Source organism: Thamnophis elegans, chromosome 6 (genome assembly GCF_009769535.1).
Source record: "Thamnophis elegans isolate rThaEle1 chromosome 6, rThaEle1.pri, whole genome shotgun sequence".
NCBI classification, from domain to species: domain Eukaryota; kingdom Metazoa; phylum Chordata; class Lepidosauria; order Squamata; family Colubridae; genus Thamnophis; species Thamnophis elegans.
This window is the reverse complement of record NC_045546.1, coordinates 21,996,303-22,015,140: the sequence shown is the minus strand read 5'-3', so window position 1 is coordinate 22,015,140 and position 18,838 is coordinate 21,996,303. Positions and strand designations below refer to the sequence as shown.

General features: G+C 39.9%; 1 protein-coding gene across 1 annotated transcript in view; it reads left to right on the top strand.

Moving 5' to 3' along the window:
- ATP8A2 (ATPase phospholipid transporting 8A2) overlaps positions 1–18,838 on the top strand; it is a 361,217-nt gene that overhangs the window by 62,441 nt on the left and 279,938 nt on the right. The window contains exons 14-22 of the mRNA XM_032219218.1: positions 390–434; positions 1,758–1,833; positions 3,598–3,703; positions 5,482–5,564; positions 7,732–7,781; positions 10,256–10,325; positions 13,191–13,275; positions 16,394–16,533; positions 17,934–18,072. Of these exons, the coding sequence (XP_032075109.1) occupies positions 390–434; positions 1,758–1,833; positions 3,598–3,703; positions 5,482–5,564; positions 7,732–7,781; positions 10,256–10,325; positions 13,191–13,275; positions 16,394–16,533; positions 17,934–18,072 (794 nt within the window). The remainder of the gene's footprint in view (positions 1–389; positions 435–1,757; positions 1,834–3,597; positions 3,704–5,481; positions 5,565–7,731; positions 7,782–10,255; positions 10,326–13,190; positions 13,276–16,393; positions 16,534–17,933; positions 18,073–18,838) is intronic.

Sequence of the window (18,838 nt, the reverse complement as noted above, 5' to 3'; positions counted from 1 at the left end):
AGGAGATTGGACTAGAAGACCTCCAAAGTCCCTTCCAAGTCTGCAATTCTGCAACTTATTGACTGCATTGATTAATGATAAATTTTATTGTGATGGTAAGTCGAGAACCACCTTACAGTATGTTGTAGCTGCAATTCTGAGCAATTTTCAAGAAGGAAGTCACATTAATTGTAGCCAGCAGGCACAGAATTGTAACGTTTGTCCAATTTCTAGGCAGCAGCAAAGGTTTGATTCTATAGAATATTTATGCATGCTCATAATTTATTCCCTCATACTTGCATGGAAGAGGCATCCTTGGAGAGTGACATATCATTTATTCAGCAGTACCTTCCTTCTAATTGGTATAGGCATACCATCAGTTGTATCTCTTTTTTTTTCTTCCTGTTTAGTCACTTCCCAGAACTGGTGAGGGATTGTTCATCAGAAGATTTCAGGTAAATTAATGTTGGGTACTGGTGACGTGCAATTGTTGTAATTGTAGGCCTGATAGATGGGTCAGTTGACTCAGTGGCTAAGACACTGAGCTTGTCAATCAGAAAGGCCAGCAGTTCAGTGGTTCAAATCCCTAGTGCTGTGTAACAGAGTGAGATCCCATTACTTGTCCCAGCTTCTAGCAGTTTGAGAGCACGTAAAAAATGCAAGTAGAAAAATAGGGACCACCTTTCATGGGAAGGTGACAGTGCTCCGTGTGCCTTCGGCATTGAGCCATGCCGGCCACATGACCATGGATACGTCTTCGGACAGCGCTGGTTCTTCGGCTTTGAAACGGAGAAGAGTACCACCCACTAGAGTTGGGAATGACTAACACATATGTGCGTGGGGAACCTTTACATTTACTTTTAAGATGGCTTAAGATTAAGCACTTTTGGGAGACGTACTTTTGGGGTTTTTGGGAGGTTGAACAATAGGACAACATACAGTACATGCAGGAGGGACCTTGGAGAAAAAAGAGGACTTCTATTCTTTTGTGATACCGTCCCCTGGCTTAAGGACTTCTGGTGAGTTAAATTTCAATTCTCAGAATCCCCCATGCTGGCTAAGAGAGTGAGTTGGGTGGCCATATACATTTTCTTACTAAAATGAATAAAATAAAAATAGAGGTTTGAGTTCAACCTAACTGGAAAGCAAAGTAGATGAAGAAATAAATAAAGGCAATAAAACATGCCATGGAATGAAAGAGGAGATAACTCTGAAAACAAAAGACCGTATCATTAGGAAAGTTTGATTATCATTGCAATGACTCTTCTGATTTTTTTTAAAATAAACAGATAGATGTATCTAGTACAGGCAGTCCTCGACTTATAACAGTGTATTTAGTGACTGTTCAAAGTTACAACGCACTGAAAAAGGAAGTTATGACTGTTTTTCAGAATTATGACTGTTGCATCATCCCCCTGATCATGTGATCAAAATTCAGATGCTTGCAACTAGTTCATACTTATGACGTTGCAGCATCCCAGGGTCATGCAACCTTCTGACAAGCAAAGTCAATGTGGGAAGCCAGATTCACTTAACAACTGAGATACTTACTTATCAACTGCAGTGATTCACTTAACAACTGGGGCCAGAAATGTCGTAAAATGGGGCAAAATTCACTGTACAAATGTTTTACTTAAAAAAAAATTTGGGCTGAATTCTGATAGTAATTCAAGGACTCTCTGTATTTGATTATTGGACTCATCATTTACAATACCATATGTATTTAATAAAAATGCACCTGTTCGTGAATCTTATCACCCCTTTTGTTATATTCTTAGCCAGCTTCCGCCTCCTACTAGTGAATCTTGTGAATTTGATGATCCAAGATTGCTGCAGAACATTGAGGCTGAACATGTAAGAGCTTTCTTCAGAATTTCCCCATGAATTATTGCAGCCATTGACTCCTTCATAAAACACGGGTGTGGATTATTCATTTGTGGCCTCAATAGCTTTCCTCTGAGATCTACATCAGGGGTGTCAAACTCTATTTCATTGAAGGCCGCATCAGGGTTGTGTTTGACCCTGGAGGGCTGGGGTGTGCATGGCCAAGATGGGTGTGGCCAGCATGACCTCACTTGTGTCAGGGGCGCCTGTAGTGGCCCAAGGGCTCTGCCAGCGAAAACGGGCTCCCAATCTCCGTTTTCTGCTGGGACAGCCTCCTGCAACCGTCTGCCAGTGAAAACGGAGCTCGGGAGGGCCGCTCCATTTTTGCTGGCAGAGGGTTGCAGGATGCCGTCCCAGCCGAAAACGGAGCTTGGGAGCCCGTTTTTGTTGGCAGAGGCATCGCGGGCTGGTCCTTCACTGGTCCTTCCAGGGTGGCCCTGCAGGATCTGGATCTGGCTCGCAAGCCTTGAGTTTGACACCCCTCACTATCACATCATGCTCTAAACTATGGCATGGTTCCCCCTAGTGCGATATGTACTAACTGGGAATCATGAGTTAATTTGTGGTCAACCGAAAATACGTTTATCACAGTTGCACTCTTAGTTTACAGTAGCTCAGTTTACCTTGCCCATGGCGTTTGTGCCTTCTACCTTGAAATGAGGCTATTAGCCTCTCCTTCTGGTCTCCAGATCTAGAAATAAGAATCCGAATGGCCACGAATAGTGCTTCTCTGGCTGAAGCAATGGTATTTTCCCATGCGCCTTTGTTTTCACTTTCCTAAGTATGCAGGGAAGTGAAAATTTAAAAATCAAGAGAGTGGGGGAAAGCTCAGATGCAAATATGACAGGGATTCTGGCTGATAGAGATGGTGCCCAGCAAATTGCATTTGGCTGTGATTTGCTCTATAATCCAATGCCCTCTCTGGGTGTAAGTGCTATAAATGTGATTTGCCTTAAGCCAGGCTTAGCGTGTTGTACTAATATGCTTATTGGATAGCTTAGAGGGAAACCATGTGACCCATCACATTTTTTGGGGGGGGGGGATTATTTCCATGTGAGTGAATCTTCCGTCTATCCCTCTTTCCATGGCTGGCATTTAGAGATAACTCTGAGATCATGGTTTAAATCATTTGGTTTGATATTCAGCAGTAAAATAAATAAGGCATCGCTGCTCATTGTCCATCAAAGGGTGAATAGCAGCTGTGTAGAAGAGCTGATGTGATAAAATTGCCCTCATTGTTCTCAGAAAATTGGGTGGATGGAATCTATTGTAAATTGTGAACATAGACAAAAGCAAACTAAATAATTGATCTCACTGTAATGTAGGGAAATTATGGGATGTCTCTCCAAGCCTGGCTTTGCTGGGAAAAATAGATTGTTTTGTGTTAGCAGACCGAGCTTGTGCTGAGGGCATGTGTCAGGAGGATAGGTGATATTCTTGCCATATGAACAATGACGGCAAGAGAAGGCAAGGAACAAAGAGGATGATTGATCTCACCTGGCAAAGCGGTCCTTACCTTATTACCTTAGATAATTATATTATACAGCTTATTGGATTTTACTTGGCTAAAATCCAATAAGCTGTATAATGTAATTATGGTTTTGAAAAATAGCAGAGGTGAAGTAGCATCCAGTCACTTTTTATTTGCTCTCTGTCTCTAACAGGAAAATTGAACTTTTTTTTCACAATGTTACAGGTTATATTCATTGGACTAACATGGCCCTTGCATTTCAGCCCACAGCGATGCACATCAAAGAATTCCTCACTCTGCTGGCTGTGTGTCACACTGTTGTTCCAGAAAGACATGAAAACACCATTATCTACCAGGCCTCATCTCCAGGTTAGTTATTGACCCTTTCGTTGATACAAAGCCATTGAAAAGGACAAGGGGCTGAGGGAATCTTATCTAGGACACAAGACAGATTGGGTCGAATTTTTATTTACGGTACCTCAGTAGTGGGTTCCGGATCCTGGCATCCTCCATATTAACGCACGCAGCGGACACATGCGTCCTTCCTCCTGTGATGCTCCGTGATGCCTCCATGACGCTCCAGCTGATTGGCGGGGCATTGTGCAGGCACAGTACGCTCCGTGCGTGGAAGCGCCGAAGAGCTCAAATACCGGTAAGGAGCATGGGTGGGCGGGCCCTCTGGAACGGTACCTGGTGCTCCCGGCAGGCACCGGTACGCCCGTACCGGGGCTTACCGGTCGTAACCCACCACTGCTGTACCCACATTCATACACATACCATCTAGAACAGGGATCTCCAACCTTGGCAACCTTAAGCCTCGTGGACTTCAATTCCCAGAATTCCTCAGCTGGCAGGCTGAGAAATTCTGGGAGTTGGAGTCCACGAGTCTTAATATTGCTAAGGTTGGAGACCCTTGATCTAGAACAGCAGTATCCAACTTTGGCCACTTTAAAATTTGTGGATTTCAATTCTCAAAATTCCCCGGCCAGCCTGGGGAATTCTGGGAGTTGACATCCGCAAGTCTTAAAGTTGCCAAGAGTTATGATCCAGACTAGCGTTATTAGAGTGAAGATCAGGAGCTTCCTGCAGTCTAATATTAGGAATAAGAACATTGTGGTCAATGCAGATAGAGAATAACCAGATATTCTTTGTAGCTGAAGTTTCAGGCCTATGCTTGCTTTCCAGTTTTATGGCAACATGAGGATTGCACAGGAGGCAAGACAAGTACAATGAAAAATAGGACTGAGAAATACAGAGCTCTAAGGATACTGCAAAATCTCCATTCCTTTCCCACTCCAGGGGAAGGTTACTGCAAAATCCCCATTCTCTCCCCACTCCAGGGAAAGGTTACTGCAAAATTCTCATTCCTTTCCAACTCCAGGGAAAGGATACTGCAAAATCCCCATTCTCTCCCCACTCCAGGGGAAGGATACTGCAAAATCCCCATTCCCTCCCCACTCCAGGGAAATGTTACTGCCAAATTCTCATTTCTTCCCCACTCCAGGGTAGGATAATGCAAAATACCCATTCTTTCCTGATCAGCTGGAACTTGAGAGGCAGAGAATAGATGGGATGCCAGTCAGAGGTGGTATTTACCAGTTCTCCGAACTACTCAAAATTTCCGCTACTGGTTCTCCTGAACTGGTCAGAACCTGCTGAATACCACCTCTGCTACCCATAATAGACATGATGACAATAATGAACTCATGCTGCCTTTCAAAGAAAGTTGCCTAACATTACTGACAGATTTCTGTCGAAGTACCTCTGATCTGAGTGGGCTCCTGAGAAGTTTAGCAATAGCAATAGCACTTAGACTTATATACCGCTTCACAGTGCTTTTACAGCCCTCTTTAAACAGTTTACAGAGTCAGCCCCCAACAATTTGAGTCCTTATTTTACCCACCTCGGAAGGATGGAAGGCCGAGTCAACCTTGAGCCTGATGAGATTTGAACTGCCAAATTGCAGGCAGCTGGCAGGCAGCAGAAGTAGCCTGCAGTACTGCACTCTAACCACTGTGCCACCAACAGTTCTTCTGCTTGGGGAATTGGGTGATGTTTTCATAAAGGCACATCTGCATTGTCTTTTAATTGTTTTTTTAAAGAATACAACTTTATTCCTGTAATGGCAAACACTTTCTCTTCTTCAGATGAAAGCGCTTTAGTCAAAGGAGCAAAAAAACTTGGCTATGTTTTCACTGGGAGGACACCACACTCTGTCATCATTGATGCGGTAAGAGTGTGTGAGAAGGAAGGATTGTGAGATCATTCCCAAATTGTTCTACAAGACTGTCCTGGAAATATTGCAGAGAAATAGGGCAAACGGGAAAATATCCCTGAGAAGATCCATCTACTTCAGTGTTTCTCAAACCGTGGCAACTTTAAAATGTGTGGACGTCAACTCCCAGAATCCCTCAGCTGGCTGGGGAACTCAGTGGCAATTCTGGCAGTTGAAATCTACACATCCTAAAGTTTCCAGAGTTTAGGAACACTGATCTAAATGGTTCATTGGCAAAGCAATTCTAATCTTAATCAGAATGGAAAACTCTTTTTAACCCTGCCAGTTGTAGGGTGAGATGTTGAAATAATGAAATCTTACCAAATTGTGCTTCTGGCAAGCTCAGCTAAAAGACTGCACTTGAATCATTTATGCCCATGTTTCTTGAGAATTTCTTTCAAATGTCATATTAATTAATTTTGAGATGGCCAAGTGCATAGATGGATATCCTGTCTTGGATTGGATTGTAACCTCTCCAATAGTAGCCTCTCAGGTTCTCATAAAATCTATTATCTATCTATCTATCTATCTATCTATCTATCTATCTATCTATCTATCTATCTATCTATCTATCATCTATCTATCTATCTATCTATCTATCTATCTATCTATCATCTATCTATCTATCTATCATCTATCTATCTATCTATCTATCTATCTATCTATCTATCTATCTATTATCTATCTATCTATCTATCTATCTATCTATCTATCTATCTATCTATTATCTATCTATTATCTATCATCTATCTATCTATCTATTATCTATCATCTATCTATCTATCTATCTATCTATCTATCTATCTATCTATCTATCTATCTATCATCTATCTATCTATCTATCATCTATCTATCTATCTATCTATCTATCTATCTATCTATCATCTATCTATCTATCTATCTATCTATCTATCTATTATCTATCTATCTATCTATCTATCTATCTATCTATCTATCTATTATCTATCTATTATCTATCATCTATCTATCTATCTATCTATCTATCTATCTATCTATCTATCTATCTATTATCTATCTATCTATCTATCTATCTATCTATCTATCTATCTATCTATTATCTATCTATTATCTATCATCTATCTATCTATCTATTATCTATCTATCTATCATCTATCTATCTATCTATCTATCTATCTATCTATCATCTATCTATCTATCTATCTATCTATCTATCTATCTATCTATCTATCTATCTATCTATCATCTATCTATCTATCTATCTATCTATCTATCTATCTATTATCTATCTATTATCTATCATCTATCTATCTATCTATCTATCTATCTATCTATCTATCTATCTATCTATCTATCTATCTATCTATCATCTATTTATCTTTCTATCATCTATCTATAAATGGCTCTGTGTGTGTGTGTGTGTGTGTTAGCGTAATTCTGGAACGCCTCGAGCAATTTCAACCAAACTTGGTACACAGATGACTTACAGCCTGGAAAAAAAATACTGTGGGGGTAAGACACCCCTAACACCCCTTGGGGGTGTGTTCTGTTAAAATACAACCTGTTGTTTGGTTTGGTTTGCTTTGGTTTTATTGGATTTACATATGTTCCTTAAAATGGTTTCTACTGTACAGCACAGAGGGATTGCCATGGTAATGGCTTCACAGTACTCCACAAGGGGGCTCCCTCTGGTAAGGGGGAAAATCCAACATTAAGAAATTATGTTTCATCCAGACATTTTCCCCCTATAAACAAATACCCCGGCAACGCAGGTTATCAGCTAGTTGACAATAAAAACAGCTCCAAAACATAACCTAAGAGAAAAGTGGAAGAAGTTTTTAAATGCATTGAGAAAAAGATAGACAACAATAACTATCTTAGTGGAGGAACAAAACTTTTAAGAAATTTTAAGGAATTTTCAATACAGCATTTTTAATTCTGGAATGGCGATATGTTGAGTTACAGAAAATATTCCTTTTGGCATGTTCTTAATAATATAAGTACATGGTTGTGCCCAGCAGAGGGAGCTATTTTCACACATATTTTTAATATGGATATTCAAAAACAATGCTTTCCTTCCAGTTCTTTGTGTATTCTTAGTTTTTCTTTTACTAAATTGTGTCTTCTTCTGTTATCATCCCAGCTAGGAAAAGAAGAAACGTTTGAGATCCTTAACGTATTGGAATTTTCAAGGTAATTGGTTTTAATGGCAATTGCAAGAAGTAAAAGGAGAGGAAAAGTTAGAAATGTCCTGAAATTAAAAGAAATTTTCTTTGTTTCATTTCATTTGTTGAGTTTATATTTCATTGAAATTGTCTGGTTTGAAATCTTCGAAGGGCTGCAATATAAGCTGCATCTGACTTGGAGAGTTTTCAGTGGCTTGGATCCTAGTTGACCTCCGTTAATGGATTATTTTACCTTTCATAGGCAGAACTGTGAGGAATGCAGTGGCTCAGTGGCTAAGATGCTGAGCTTGTTGATCAGAAAGGTCGGCAGTTAGGTGGTTTGAATCCTTAGTGCTGTGTAATGGAGTGAGCTCCCGTTACTTGTTCTAACTTCTGCCAACCTAGCAGTTCAAAAGCATGTAAAAATGCAAGTAGAAAAATAGGAACCACCTTTGGTGGGAAGATAACAGTGTTCCGTGCGCCTTCAGCATTTAGTCATGCCGGCAACATGACCACAGAGACATCTTTGGACAGCGCTGGCTCTTTGGCTTTGAAACAGAGATGAGTACCGCCCCCTAGAGTCGGGAACGACTAGCACATATGTGCGAGGGGAACCTTTACCTTAGGCAGAACTGAGAACTTGAAGAAGTAATATGTCAAGTTTCCTAACAATGTCTTATCTGCAGATTGACTTATCTGCGAGTATAATCTGCGATTATAAAAATATAATACACATATATCAGGTATAAACAAACAAATAATACTTGCATATAAACCCTTCCGTGGATAACCAAGCCGTTAATTTTTTTAACCAAAATATCATGAAAAATGCAGGTTGCCTTATCCACAGGTGACTTGTTTTTCATGGTATTTTGGTTAAAAAAATGAGGTTTGGCTTATAGGCAAGTATATATGGTATTGTCTTACTGCAAATAACCGGTCTGTCATTCTTACTGAACCTCACTTGGAGAATTTCAGAACAAATTAATAGCACAGAAACAATTTTCTCTCTCCCGTCTTCTAATATTACTTACTTTTTAAGAGTAGATATAAATGATAAATACAGTTGCTTGAAATATGGTTCTAGGCTATTCCTGATGTTTCTTAGTAATTCTGATTTTTACAGCAATTAGAGACAGATGTTCCATACAAGGCAAAATCTTATTCTGTTCCTCATGCCAGTTGGATAAAATCTAAATATTGACCTACATTTCACGTTGGAAATCCCATGACTAATCTTTCCCCTTCTTTCTTTCTCAAAAGAGGGGAAAGAAAAAGGGGATAGATAACTGGAAAAGGGTTGATAATGTAATTGAGGCAGTATCAGAAACCTTTGAAAATATTCCTCTTTCACTTTTCACTCTATCAATCTTGGGAAGAAGGGCAGAAATATCCAATAAATCATAAACATCTGACAATTTAACCTTATAATTCATCACTGTCAAATCTGACTTAGCTGCACGGCAACTTGAGTTACATGATTTTGAATTAAATAGTGTTGTCCACAAAAAGAATAACATCGTAAAAAATACAATGCGTCAGGGCAGCTGCTGAAAATATGGCATATAACTGAGTTGAAATGACAATACCTCTTGAAGATTATAGGCACTCCCTTTTTATGTACTAAAATGTTAATGGTGTGATAAATGTGGTTGACACATCAGATAGTTTATACAATAATAATCCTAAAATATGGGTTTTCCTTCTTTCTGAATCTCAACTCATTCTTGGTACAGTTTTACCTGTACAAAAATAGAGATATTTTGATTTAGTTTTCAGTTGTTATTTTCTTTCTTCAAGAAAAATTTTCTGCATGCGCAGAACAACCTTCATTGCAAAAATCTGTTTTGTTCCCTTCTTTAATATTGTGCGCATGCGCAGACCTTTTTTAGGTGCAAATGTGCATGCACGCGGAGTGTGCGTTTGGCATATGTGCGAGTGAAGCAAGCGCGCTCGTGCAAAAATTTTGTGCGCCAAACTGGAAGTAACACTGATAGCAACCCATCCCTGAATCTAGCCATACAATAAAATATATGTAGTTCATCCTTTGCGGTTTTCCAGGACGGCTGATTCAAAGACTAGCTTTACATAACAGGCTAAACCATTATTAAACAAACTAAATCATAGTTTGGTATCCGTTGTGTTCTCCGTCTGGTTTTCCAGGACGATTGGCTTTACACAACAGGTTAAACCATTATTAAACAGAATAAATGATAGTTTGGTACACTGTGAAGCTAAGTCACTAGGTCAACCTTCCCCAACATATTTTACAGATAATTTGGGACTATTACAACTTTGGAAATTCCTAAACCTTCGTTATTGCTTTTTTTGTGACATTATTAACTAATCCTTACTCAAATCTCAGACTAAATTACTGTCACTTTGTGTTTATGAGATACTGGCAAAATTAATCCATAAATATCTTCCACTGCTTAACGGCTACTTTAATAATCATTTCTAAAACTTTCTAAAAATTACAATGAATATTTGTCTTATTCCCAGTAATCGAAAGAGAATGTCTGTAATTGTTCGGACTCCAGACGGTCAATTACGTTTGTATTGCAAAGGAGCTGTAAGTATTCTGCCTATTCACAAAACAATTGTGTGGTAGCCCATATTCTTTGGCATGTGTAATTATTAATGACAATAGTACTTGCACTGCTATGGGAAATTGTGTGTTCTTTATGTCTCAAAAAATTTAGTAGCCATATAGTGTGGAATTTTGGGATGCTAGGACCAAAATATCTGGAATGAACTAAGTGGGAAAAATGACTTAAGTCAATGGTTCTCAACGTTTTTTTTTCCCCACCATGGACCTTCTTTAAATACCTTTTGTGACCATGGATCACCAAGACTTAATTCAAGAGTTAAATCATAATTGTTAGGTAAGCTCCCCGTTGGGAAAGAGAAGCGTTGTGAGAGTTGTGTTGGAGAACACACAAACCAGCCTTCAGAGACACTGCAGTTTAAATAGGCTTTTACTTTCGTGGAAATAGAGGCATCAGAGTCCATCAAACAGTCCAAGTCATACACGGTTAAGACAATCAGTCATCAACGTCTTTCAGTTAAGGGATGATCCAAATAACATAGTCCATAATCATATAAACAGTCCGGTACACAAAGTTTGCTAGCAGTTGCAAAACTTACAATAGCTCACGCTGATCACTTTACGGCACCTCGAACAGCCAGCTTCCAAACACTCAGATCAGATCAGCATCTAACAGTGATTCTGGCTCAATCTTATGGCCGATTAAGGAAACAGCAACCAATCACATTTACAGCATGATTTAAAGAAACAGGTATAGCATTGTTACATGATTCGTATATTGCCAACCCAACTGTTAGATTATATTCCTAACAATAATGTTTCTTGAAGGCTTTGCAGACCCCCTGTGATGACATTGCAGGGGTCCATGGACCACAGGTTGAGAACCCCTGGCTTAAGTACTATCAATGGAAAAGCATTGTACAAGTAATCTTCCACTTACAGCCACTTATTTAGTGACTGTTTGAAGTTACAACGACACTGAAAAAAGTGATTTACGACTATTTTTCGTACATACAAACATTGCAGCATCCCCATGGTCACGTGATCAAAATTCAAATGCTTGGCAACTGAATTTATGACAGTTGCAGTGTCCCCAGGGTCATGTGGCAAGTCTTTTGTGACTTTCTGACAAGCAAAATCAACGGGGAAGCCTGATCCACTTAACAATTGTGTTATTAAATTAACACCTGCGGTGATTCACTTAAGAACTGTGGCAAGCAAGGTCATAAAATGTAGCAAAACCCAACAAATGTCTCATTTAACAACAGAAATTTTGGGCTCCATTGTACTCTAGACTCCACTGTTGGTACAACTGTTATTACACTATTAAGAGAAGTTTAATAGACTGCCTGAACCGGGAGGCTCTCACAACAGTCACTCGTGCCCTTGTGACCTCTAGGCTGGAGTACTGCAATGTGCTCTACATGGGGCTGCCCTTGAAGAGTATCCGGCGACTTCAGCTAGTCCAGAATGCGGCCACGCGAGCAATTGTGGGTGCACCTCGCTTCACCCACATAACACCTATCCTCCACGAGCTGCACTGGCTTCCGGTCGATCTCCGGGTACGCTTCAAGGTGCTACTTACCACCTTCAAAGCCCTCCATGGTAGTGGATCTGGGTACTTGAGAGACCGCCTACTGCCAATTACCTCCACCCGACCAATTAGATCCCATAGATTAGGCCTCCTCCGAGTCCCATCTGCCGGTCAATGTCGACTGGCAACTACGCAGAGGAGAGCCTTCTCGGTGGCAGCTCCGACCCTATGGAACGATCTCCCCGTGGAGATTCGTACCCTCACCACCCTCCAGACCTTCCGCACAGCCCTTAAAAACTGGCTATCCCGTCAGGCCTGGGATTAAAGACTGTAACCCACCCGAATAGTATGAATGTCGTGTGTCAATTGTTTGTTTCCCTCCCTTTTCGAGTTGTAAGCCGCCCTGAGTCCCCCCAGGGAAAAGGGCGGCATATAAATAAATTACTCTAAACTCTCTAAACTCTCTCTAAAATCGATAGGAAGGCAATGGAGAATGGAGAATTACAAAGGCTAAACATGAATGCCGATACAGAAGGCTGTATAACTATTTTATATTGTTATGTTTGTCTTGTTTTTTCTTTGTTTGTGTGTGTGTGTGTGTTTTCTGTTTTTTAAAGGTAAGAATGTTCAATTAAAAAAAAGAAAAATTGTGTTATTAAATTAACACCTGCAGTGATTCACTTAAGAACTGTGGCAATAAAGGTCATAAAACGGAGCAAAACTCAACAAATGTTCATTTAACAACAGAAATTTTTGGACCCCATTGTGGTCATAAGTCATATTATATCTCCATTCCTACAGATTGAACAATGTATTCATAGTTTATCATTATCCACAAGAGCTACTACTTCCTTATAATGAAGAACCATTTTCACATTGTTTGACATTTTAACAATCCGCAACCACCTTTGCTATCATGGCTAATGTCAGACTTTTCATTGGTGGTAAATTGTGACTCTACAGAAACTCAACTTTGCAGCTAGTTAGGACCCAGAGAAGAAACTTCACAGCCACAACATGGCTAGATAAGTTGCTTTGTTGCATATAAGAAAAAAAAAAGTCATAGCTACTTCACAACAGAAGACTCAAATCTTATATTAACATGTCAGCTCAAATTTTAAATCTTAGGCCTTTTTCTTCCTATACTTTGAGTTAATAGATTCTTGGTTGTTCTTTTCCTGATCTTAAGTATTAGAGACATTTAATCCATATTTAGGCAAATATTGTGTTAGATTGGGTATTACTGGTCTGTGCCTTATTAATTTTATCCCCTATAGATGGACAGAATATTAGTCTAAAAAAAGAAATGCAAGCATCATTGGGGCAATTATTTATATACTTTTTTTTGTTGACAGGATAATGTCATTTTTGAAAGGTTATCCAAGGACTCAAAGTACATGGAGCAAACTCTATGTCATCTTGATTATTTTGCCACAGAAGGTAAATACTTTGTTTACTTAATTATTTATTTGTAGCACTCTAAGTATTTGCTTATTGATTTATTATTGCTCTTCTCAAGTATCAATGTGGGATATTCTGTAGCTAAACAAATTCTATTTCAGAAAATATGAAATGGGAAAGTTTGGGAAATTTCAGAGTTAAAAATAAGCATATGTTATCCAGTCCTACTTTTCTAAGATGTAACTGAGATATCCTTATTAGAAAACATAAATTTATCAAACTTAGGTTTCCCCATCTCTCATTCATTCATTCATTCATTCATTCAGCTTTTGAATCAATTTGACATATTAAACACATACCCTAAATTTCTATATATTTCTATGCCGGTTCAGTGGCTTAAGATGCTGAGCTTGTCAATCAGAAAGTCAGCATTTCAGAGGTTTGAATCCCTAGTACTGTGTAACAGCGTGAGCTCCCGTTACTTGTCCCAGCTTCTGCCAACCTAGCAGTTAGAAAGCATGTTAAAATGCAAGTAGAAAAATAGGGACCACCTTTGGTGGGAAGATAACAGCGTTCCGCGCCCCTTTGGCATTTAATCATATTGGTCACATGACCACAGAGACGTCTTTGGACAGTGCTGGCTCTTTGGCTTTGAAATGGAGATGAGCACCGTCCCTTAGAGTCGGGAACAACTAGCACATATGTGTGGGGGGAACCTTTACCTTTTATCTATGCTGGTTTTCCCACTATGCATACTTTTGTGTGCAATTTCCCTAATATTATACACATTTACGTATTTTAATCTGGTTTATATAAATATGAAGTTCATTTTATATTCACAAAGTACATATATTGATGTGACCCTTTTCCTGATATGTCCATATTTAACTAGAGAACTACATCTTAAAATTCTTCAAATTGCAAATATCAAAATATTTGCGCATCAGTTGGCACATTGATTCAGAAAATGCAAAGGCAAGAAATGCATAGAGACAGAGTGACCAAGCCTGCTTTCCATCCTTACAATCATAAGCCTTGAATACATCTATTGTCTTTGCTACTCCAGATTTCATAAAGTTGCAAAATTAGTGTGACAGAAAAATATAATAGGGAGACAAAAGAAAAAATACGTTGAAGAAAGTTATAGTTACTCATTACATTTGCAGCCCTTTAAAAACTAGTGTTCGCATCTAGGCAAAAGATATTTTGAAATGCAGCTTAGCTCATTCCTACATATATTATTCAAGCCAAGCTTATTGAAGATGGACTTTGTCTGGACTGAGACTTTATTTAAAATGTGAAAAAGAAAAGATTATTGGACAGAAGCAATGCAATAGACATGATGTGTCTCAAGCCATTAAGTCTCCACAGATGTTAACTCTCATAAACTTTGGAGGCCAGAAAGGCTGAAATTGATAATGAGGCTGATGGATGAAGAAATGGTCCGTGTAATACTCATTTTATAAATGTTTAAACACTTTTTTTAGAGCAAACTACATCAATGCAGCCCATGTTTTCCCTGGATCTCTGTGGCTACTGCAATGAGTTTTGTTATGTGGTATCAATCTTTTATATCAATCTCTTATTGATCTGAGTGCTCTCTTATATAGTAAATGTTTAATGGCACTGCACCACAGGAAGATCCTTGTCTTTCCTTGCACCTGAAAATTTTATTTTTCTTTGTTTAGGAACACTTACACGCTCATAATATAGCCTTTCTGTTTAATATGGCAACTTTCCCCATTTTTTAATACTCGATGGGCAATAGAAGACAAATAAATTACACTAATGTCGGTGAAGACAGACTGTGGCCCTGTAAAAATCATGCTTTCCATATTCCAAAAGGAAGGAGCTGTTCTCCAGATTATTGTGGCTAAGTCATTTACTTTGAAATCAAGGAAAATATAGCATGGGATGATTTTAAAAAAATTGAGGGTTAACACTACTAGTAAGCGAAACCGGGAAACTACTGTATATATTTATCTCACACCAGGATACGCTGCCTTACAGTTTCCTTTTACGAAAGCAATAGCAATACCACTTCATAGTGCTTTCCAGCCCTCTCTAAGTGGTTTACAGAGTCAGCATCTTGCCCCCGACAATCGGGGTCCTCATTTTATCCACCTCGGAAGGTTGCAAGGATGAGTCAACCTTGAGCCGATGAGATTTGAACTGCCGAACTGCAGCTAGCAGTCAGCTGAAGTAGCCTGCAGTACTTAGAACCCAGTTTTGAAGTCCCAATGGCTGCCGCCTACCCCATGGCCATGTGACCACATTTTGACTGCTTGGCAATCAGCCCACATTTGCCGTGACCCACAGTCACATGACCACAATTTATAACGGTTTTGCCAGAAACCAGCATTTATTTCCAGTTTTTTTAGCATTTATTTCACAAAACAGTCCCTAGCGAACAATGGGGTTGCTTAACAACCATGGCATTCACATTTCAAAAAACAAAACGGCATTGTGTAGTGACAAATATTATGCTGTGCCCAAATCTGCTTTGTATGTTCTTCCCTCACACAGATAGCCCTTATTTAGCAACTGCCTGGTTATTGACCATTCACAGACACAGGAGATGAAGAAAGCACCCTGCTCTTCTGTTTACAACCTTAGCACAAGGGTGTCAAACTCAAAGCCCATGGGCCAATCCGGCCCATGGGGTGCTTAGATCTGACCCACAGGGCCGCCCTGGAAACAGCAAAGGACCGGCCCGCAGTGCCTTTGCAAGTGAAAACTGAGTTCTGTTTCCGCTAGCAGAGCGCCTGGGCCACCATAGGCACCCCCTGACATGAGTGAGGTCGAGCTGGCCACGCCCACCTTGGCCATGCCCATCCAGACCCCCGAGGTCAAACATAACCCTGATGCGGCCCTTAGTGAAATCAAGTTTGACACTCCTGCCTTAGCATGTTGGTAAAGCAAAGTCAAAGTAAGGTCATAAGCGCCGTTGTGGTTTCACTTAGTGAAACTTAACAACCAAATTGTCAGCCCCAATGGTGATTGTTAAACAAGGACTTCTGTGTGGGAGGGCAGTTTGGGGTTTTCAGGTACATAAAATTTGTTCATTTACTCAATAATTGTTTTTCTGCCTAAAGTTTATGCCAAATTCCTAACCTCTCCAGATGTTTGGGTTGAACGTCTGTATTTCCTTTTATAGGTTTGAGGACTTTGTGCATCGCATATGCCGACTTATCAGAAAATTCTTACCGGGAGTGGCTGGACGTATATAACGAAGCCAGCACGAATTTGAAGGACAGATCTCAAAAGTTGGAAGAGTGTTATGAGATAATTGAGAAGGTTAATAAACATAATTTTGCTTCTTTTAATTTGTACTCCCTCCTTTATTCAGATGTTGCACAATTATGACCGGGAGAGAAAGAGTTAAAAATGGGGTACTGTTCCAATTCAAGTTTTACACAGCTAAGGTTATTATATTTGCTTGGAGAAAGAGTATCTCCAAAATGCTGTTTGTTAGGAGCCACTTGACTATTATCCAGGGGTGAAATGCTACCTGTTCGGGTCAGTTCGCCTGAACCAGTAGTAAAAAATGCTACTGCCTGAACCAGTAGTAAAAGAATGCTTTAAAAAGTAAAAAAAAAAGTACTGATGATTGTGCAGCCACGTCTGTCAGTTGTGCAGTCATGCCCACCCAGTCACATGACCACCTAGCCACGCCCACCACACCACACCTACCAAGCCATGCCCACAGAACCAGTAGGGAATTTTTTTGAATTTCCCTACTGCTATTATCCATTTAAATCAGTTGCTAGTTACTGCATACTTGGCTTGGACTTTGTTTGTATCATAAGAGCCTTGTATAGTAGCTTGGACTTTGCTTGTGTCATAGGAGCCTTGGATTGTAGCTTGGACTTTGCTTGTGTCACAGGAGCCTTGGATTGTAGCTTGGACTTTGCTTATGTCATAGGAGCCTTGGATTGTAGCTTGGACTTTGCTTGTGTCATAGGAGCCTTGGATTGTAGCTGGGACTTTGCTTGTGTCATAGGAGCCTTGGATTGTAGCTTGGACTTTGCTTGTGTCATAGGAGCCTTGGATTGTAGCTTGGGCTTTGCTTGCGTCATAGGAGCCTTGGATTGTAGCTTGGACTTTGCTTGCGTCATAGGAGCCTTGGATTGTAGCTTGGACTTTGCTTGCGTCATAGGAGCCTTGGATTGTAGCTTGGGCTTTGCTTGTGTCATAGGAGCCTTGGATTGTAGCTTGGACTTTGCTTGTGTCATAGGAGCCTTGGACTGTAGCTTGGACTTTGCTTGTGTCATAGGAGCCTTGGATTGTAGCTTGGACTTTGCTTGCGTCATAGGTGCCTTGATTTGTAGCTTGGGCTTTGCTTGTGTCATAGGAGCCGTGCCTTAGGTGTCCCCAATCTTCAATTGCTGCTATTCACAGCTGGGCTAGTCTTAAATCTGCCTCATTATAAATCATATATGATTTAACCATATATTACTGGGGCCTGGGGAGGCCAGTAAATGAAATGAATCCTTCAGGTTTTGGGGGAAGGGAAGGGGAGTAGCTTTGTCCATTCTGAAGCTGCTCTGCTTATGATTTCTGAAATGGCTAGTTTTATGCTTATATGTCCATCAACTACATTGGTTTCTCAGCAACAACAGCAACAACAAAAAGTAAGACACAACTTGCTGTCATTATTTTTACTTTTGAGCATCGTCCATTTCTTTCTCCTTCAGGACTTGCTGCTTCTGGGTGCAACAGCCATTGAGGATCGCCTGCAAGCTGGTGTCCCGGAAACAATATCTACTCTAATAAAAGCAGAGATCAAGATTTGGGTACTGACGGGGGACAAACAAGAAACTGCTCTCAATATAGGTAAGAGCTCTTCAATTTTCCCAGTGAAGTTGTCCTTTGCAAATGCCACCAGATATAGCAATAGCACTTAGACTTATATACCGCTTTCCAGCCCTCTCTAAGCAGTTTACAGACTCAGCCTATTGCCCCCAACAATCTGGGTCCTCATTTTATCTGCCTCGGAAGGATGGAAGGCTGAGTCAACCTTGAGCCTGGTGAGATTTGGACTGCCAAATTGCAGGCAGCTGGTAGTCAGCAGAAGTCACCTGCAGTACTGCACTCTAACCACTGCGCCACTGTGGCTCATATAAATTGTAGATCTTGAGGTTATGGTACAAATGAATTATTGCTTTGGCAGGTAATCTGGTTGGAACTCTATAGGAGACAGTCAATCAGTGGAATATTTGGAAAATTCCTGGAATTCCTTAAGACGGATATTGTATCCATAATTCCAAGGAATGTCATTAGTGCAGGCAATTTGATTGATTCTAGCTTCTCGTTTTATAGATGCTACATTATGTTACTTCAATGGATAGTAAGAGTATACATGACATGCTGAAAGAAATCTAACCAATGAATTAATTACTGCAACAGCATCAACGCAAATTGCCAAATATAATGTATGAGTCAAAGATTTTTCTTTAAATAGAGTTGTGGTAAATGGGACAGAGAGAATCAGTCAAAATGGAAGGCGCAATTGTGAGCAATTTCAAGTATATAAAAATAATGAATGATCTAGGATTCAGTGTTCTATAAATAGTGTATAAACCCCAAAGGATAACATCAC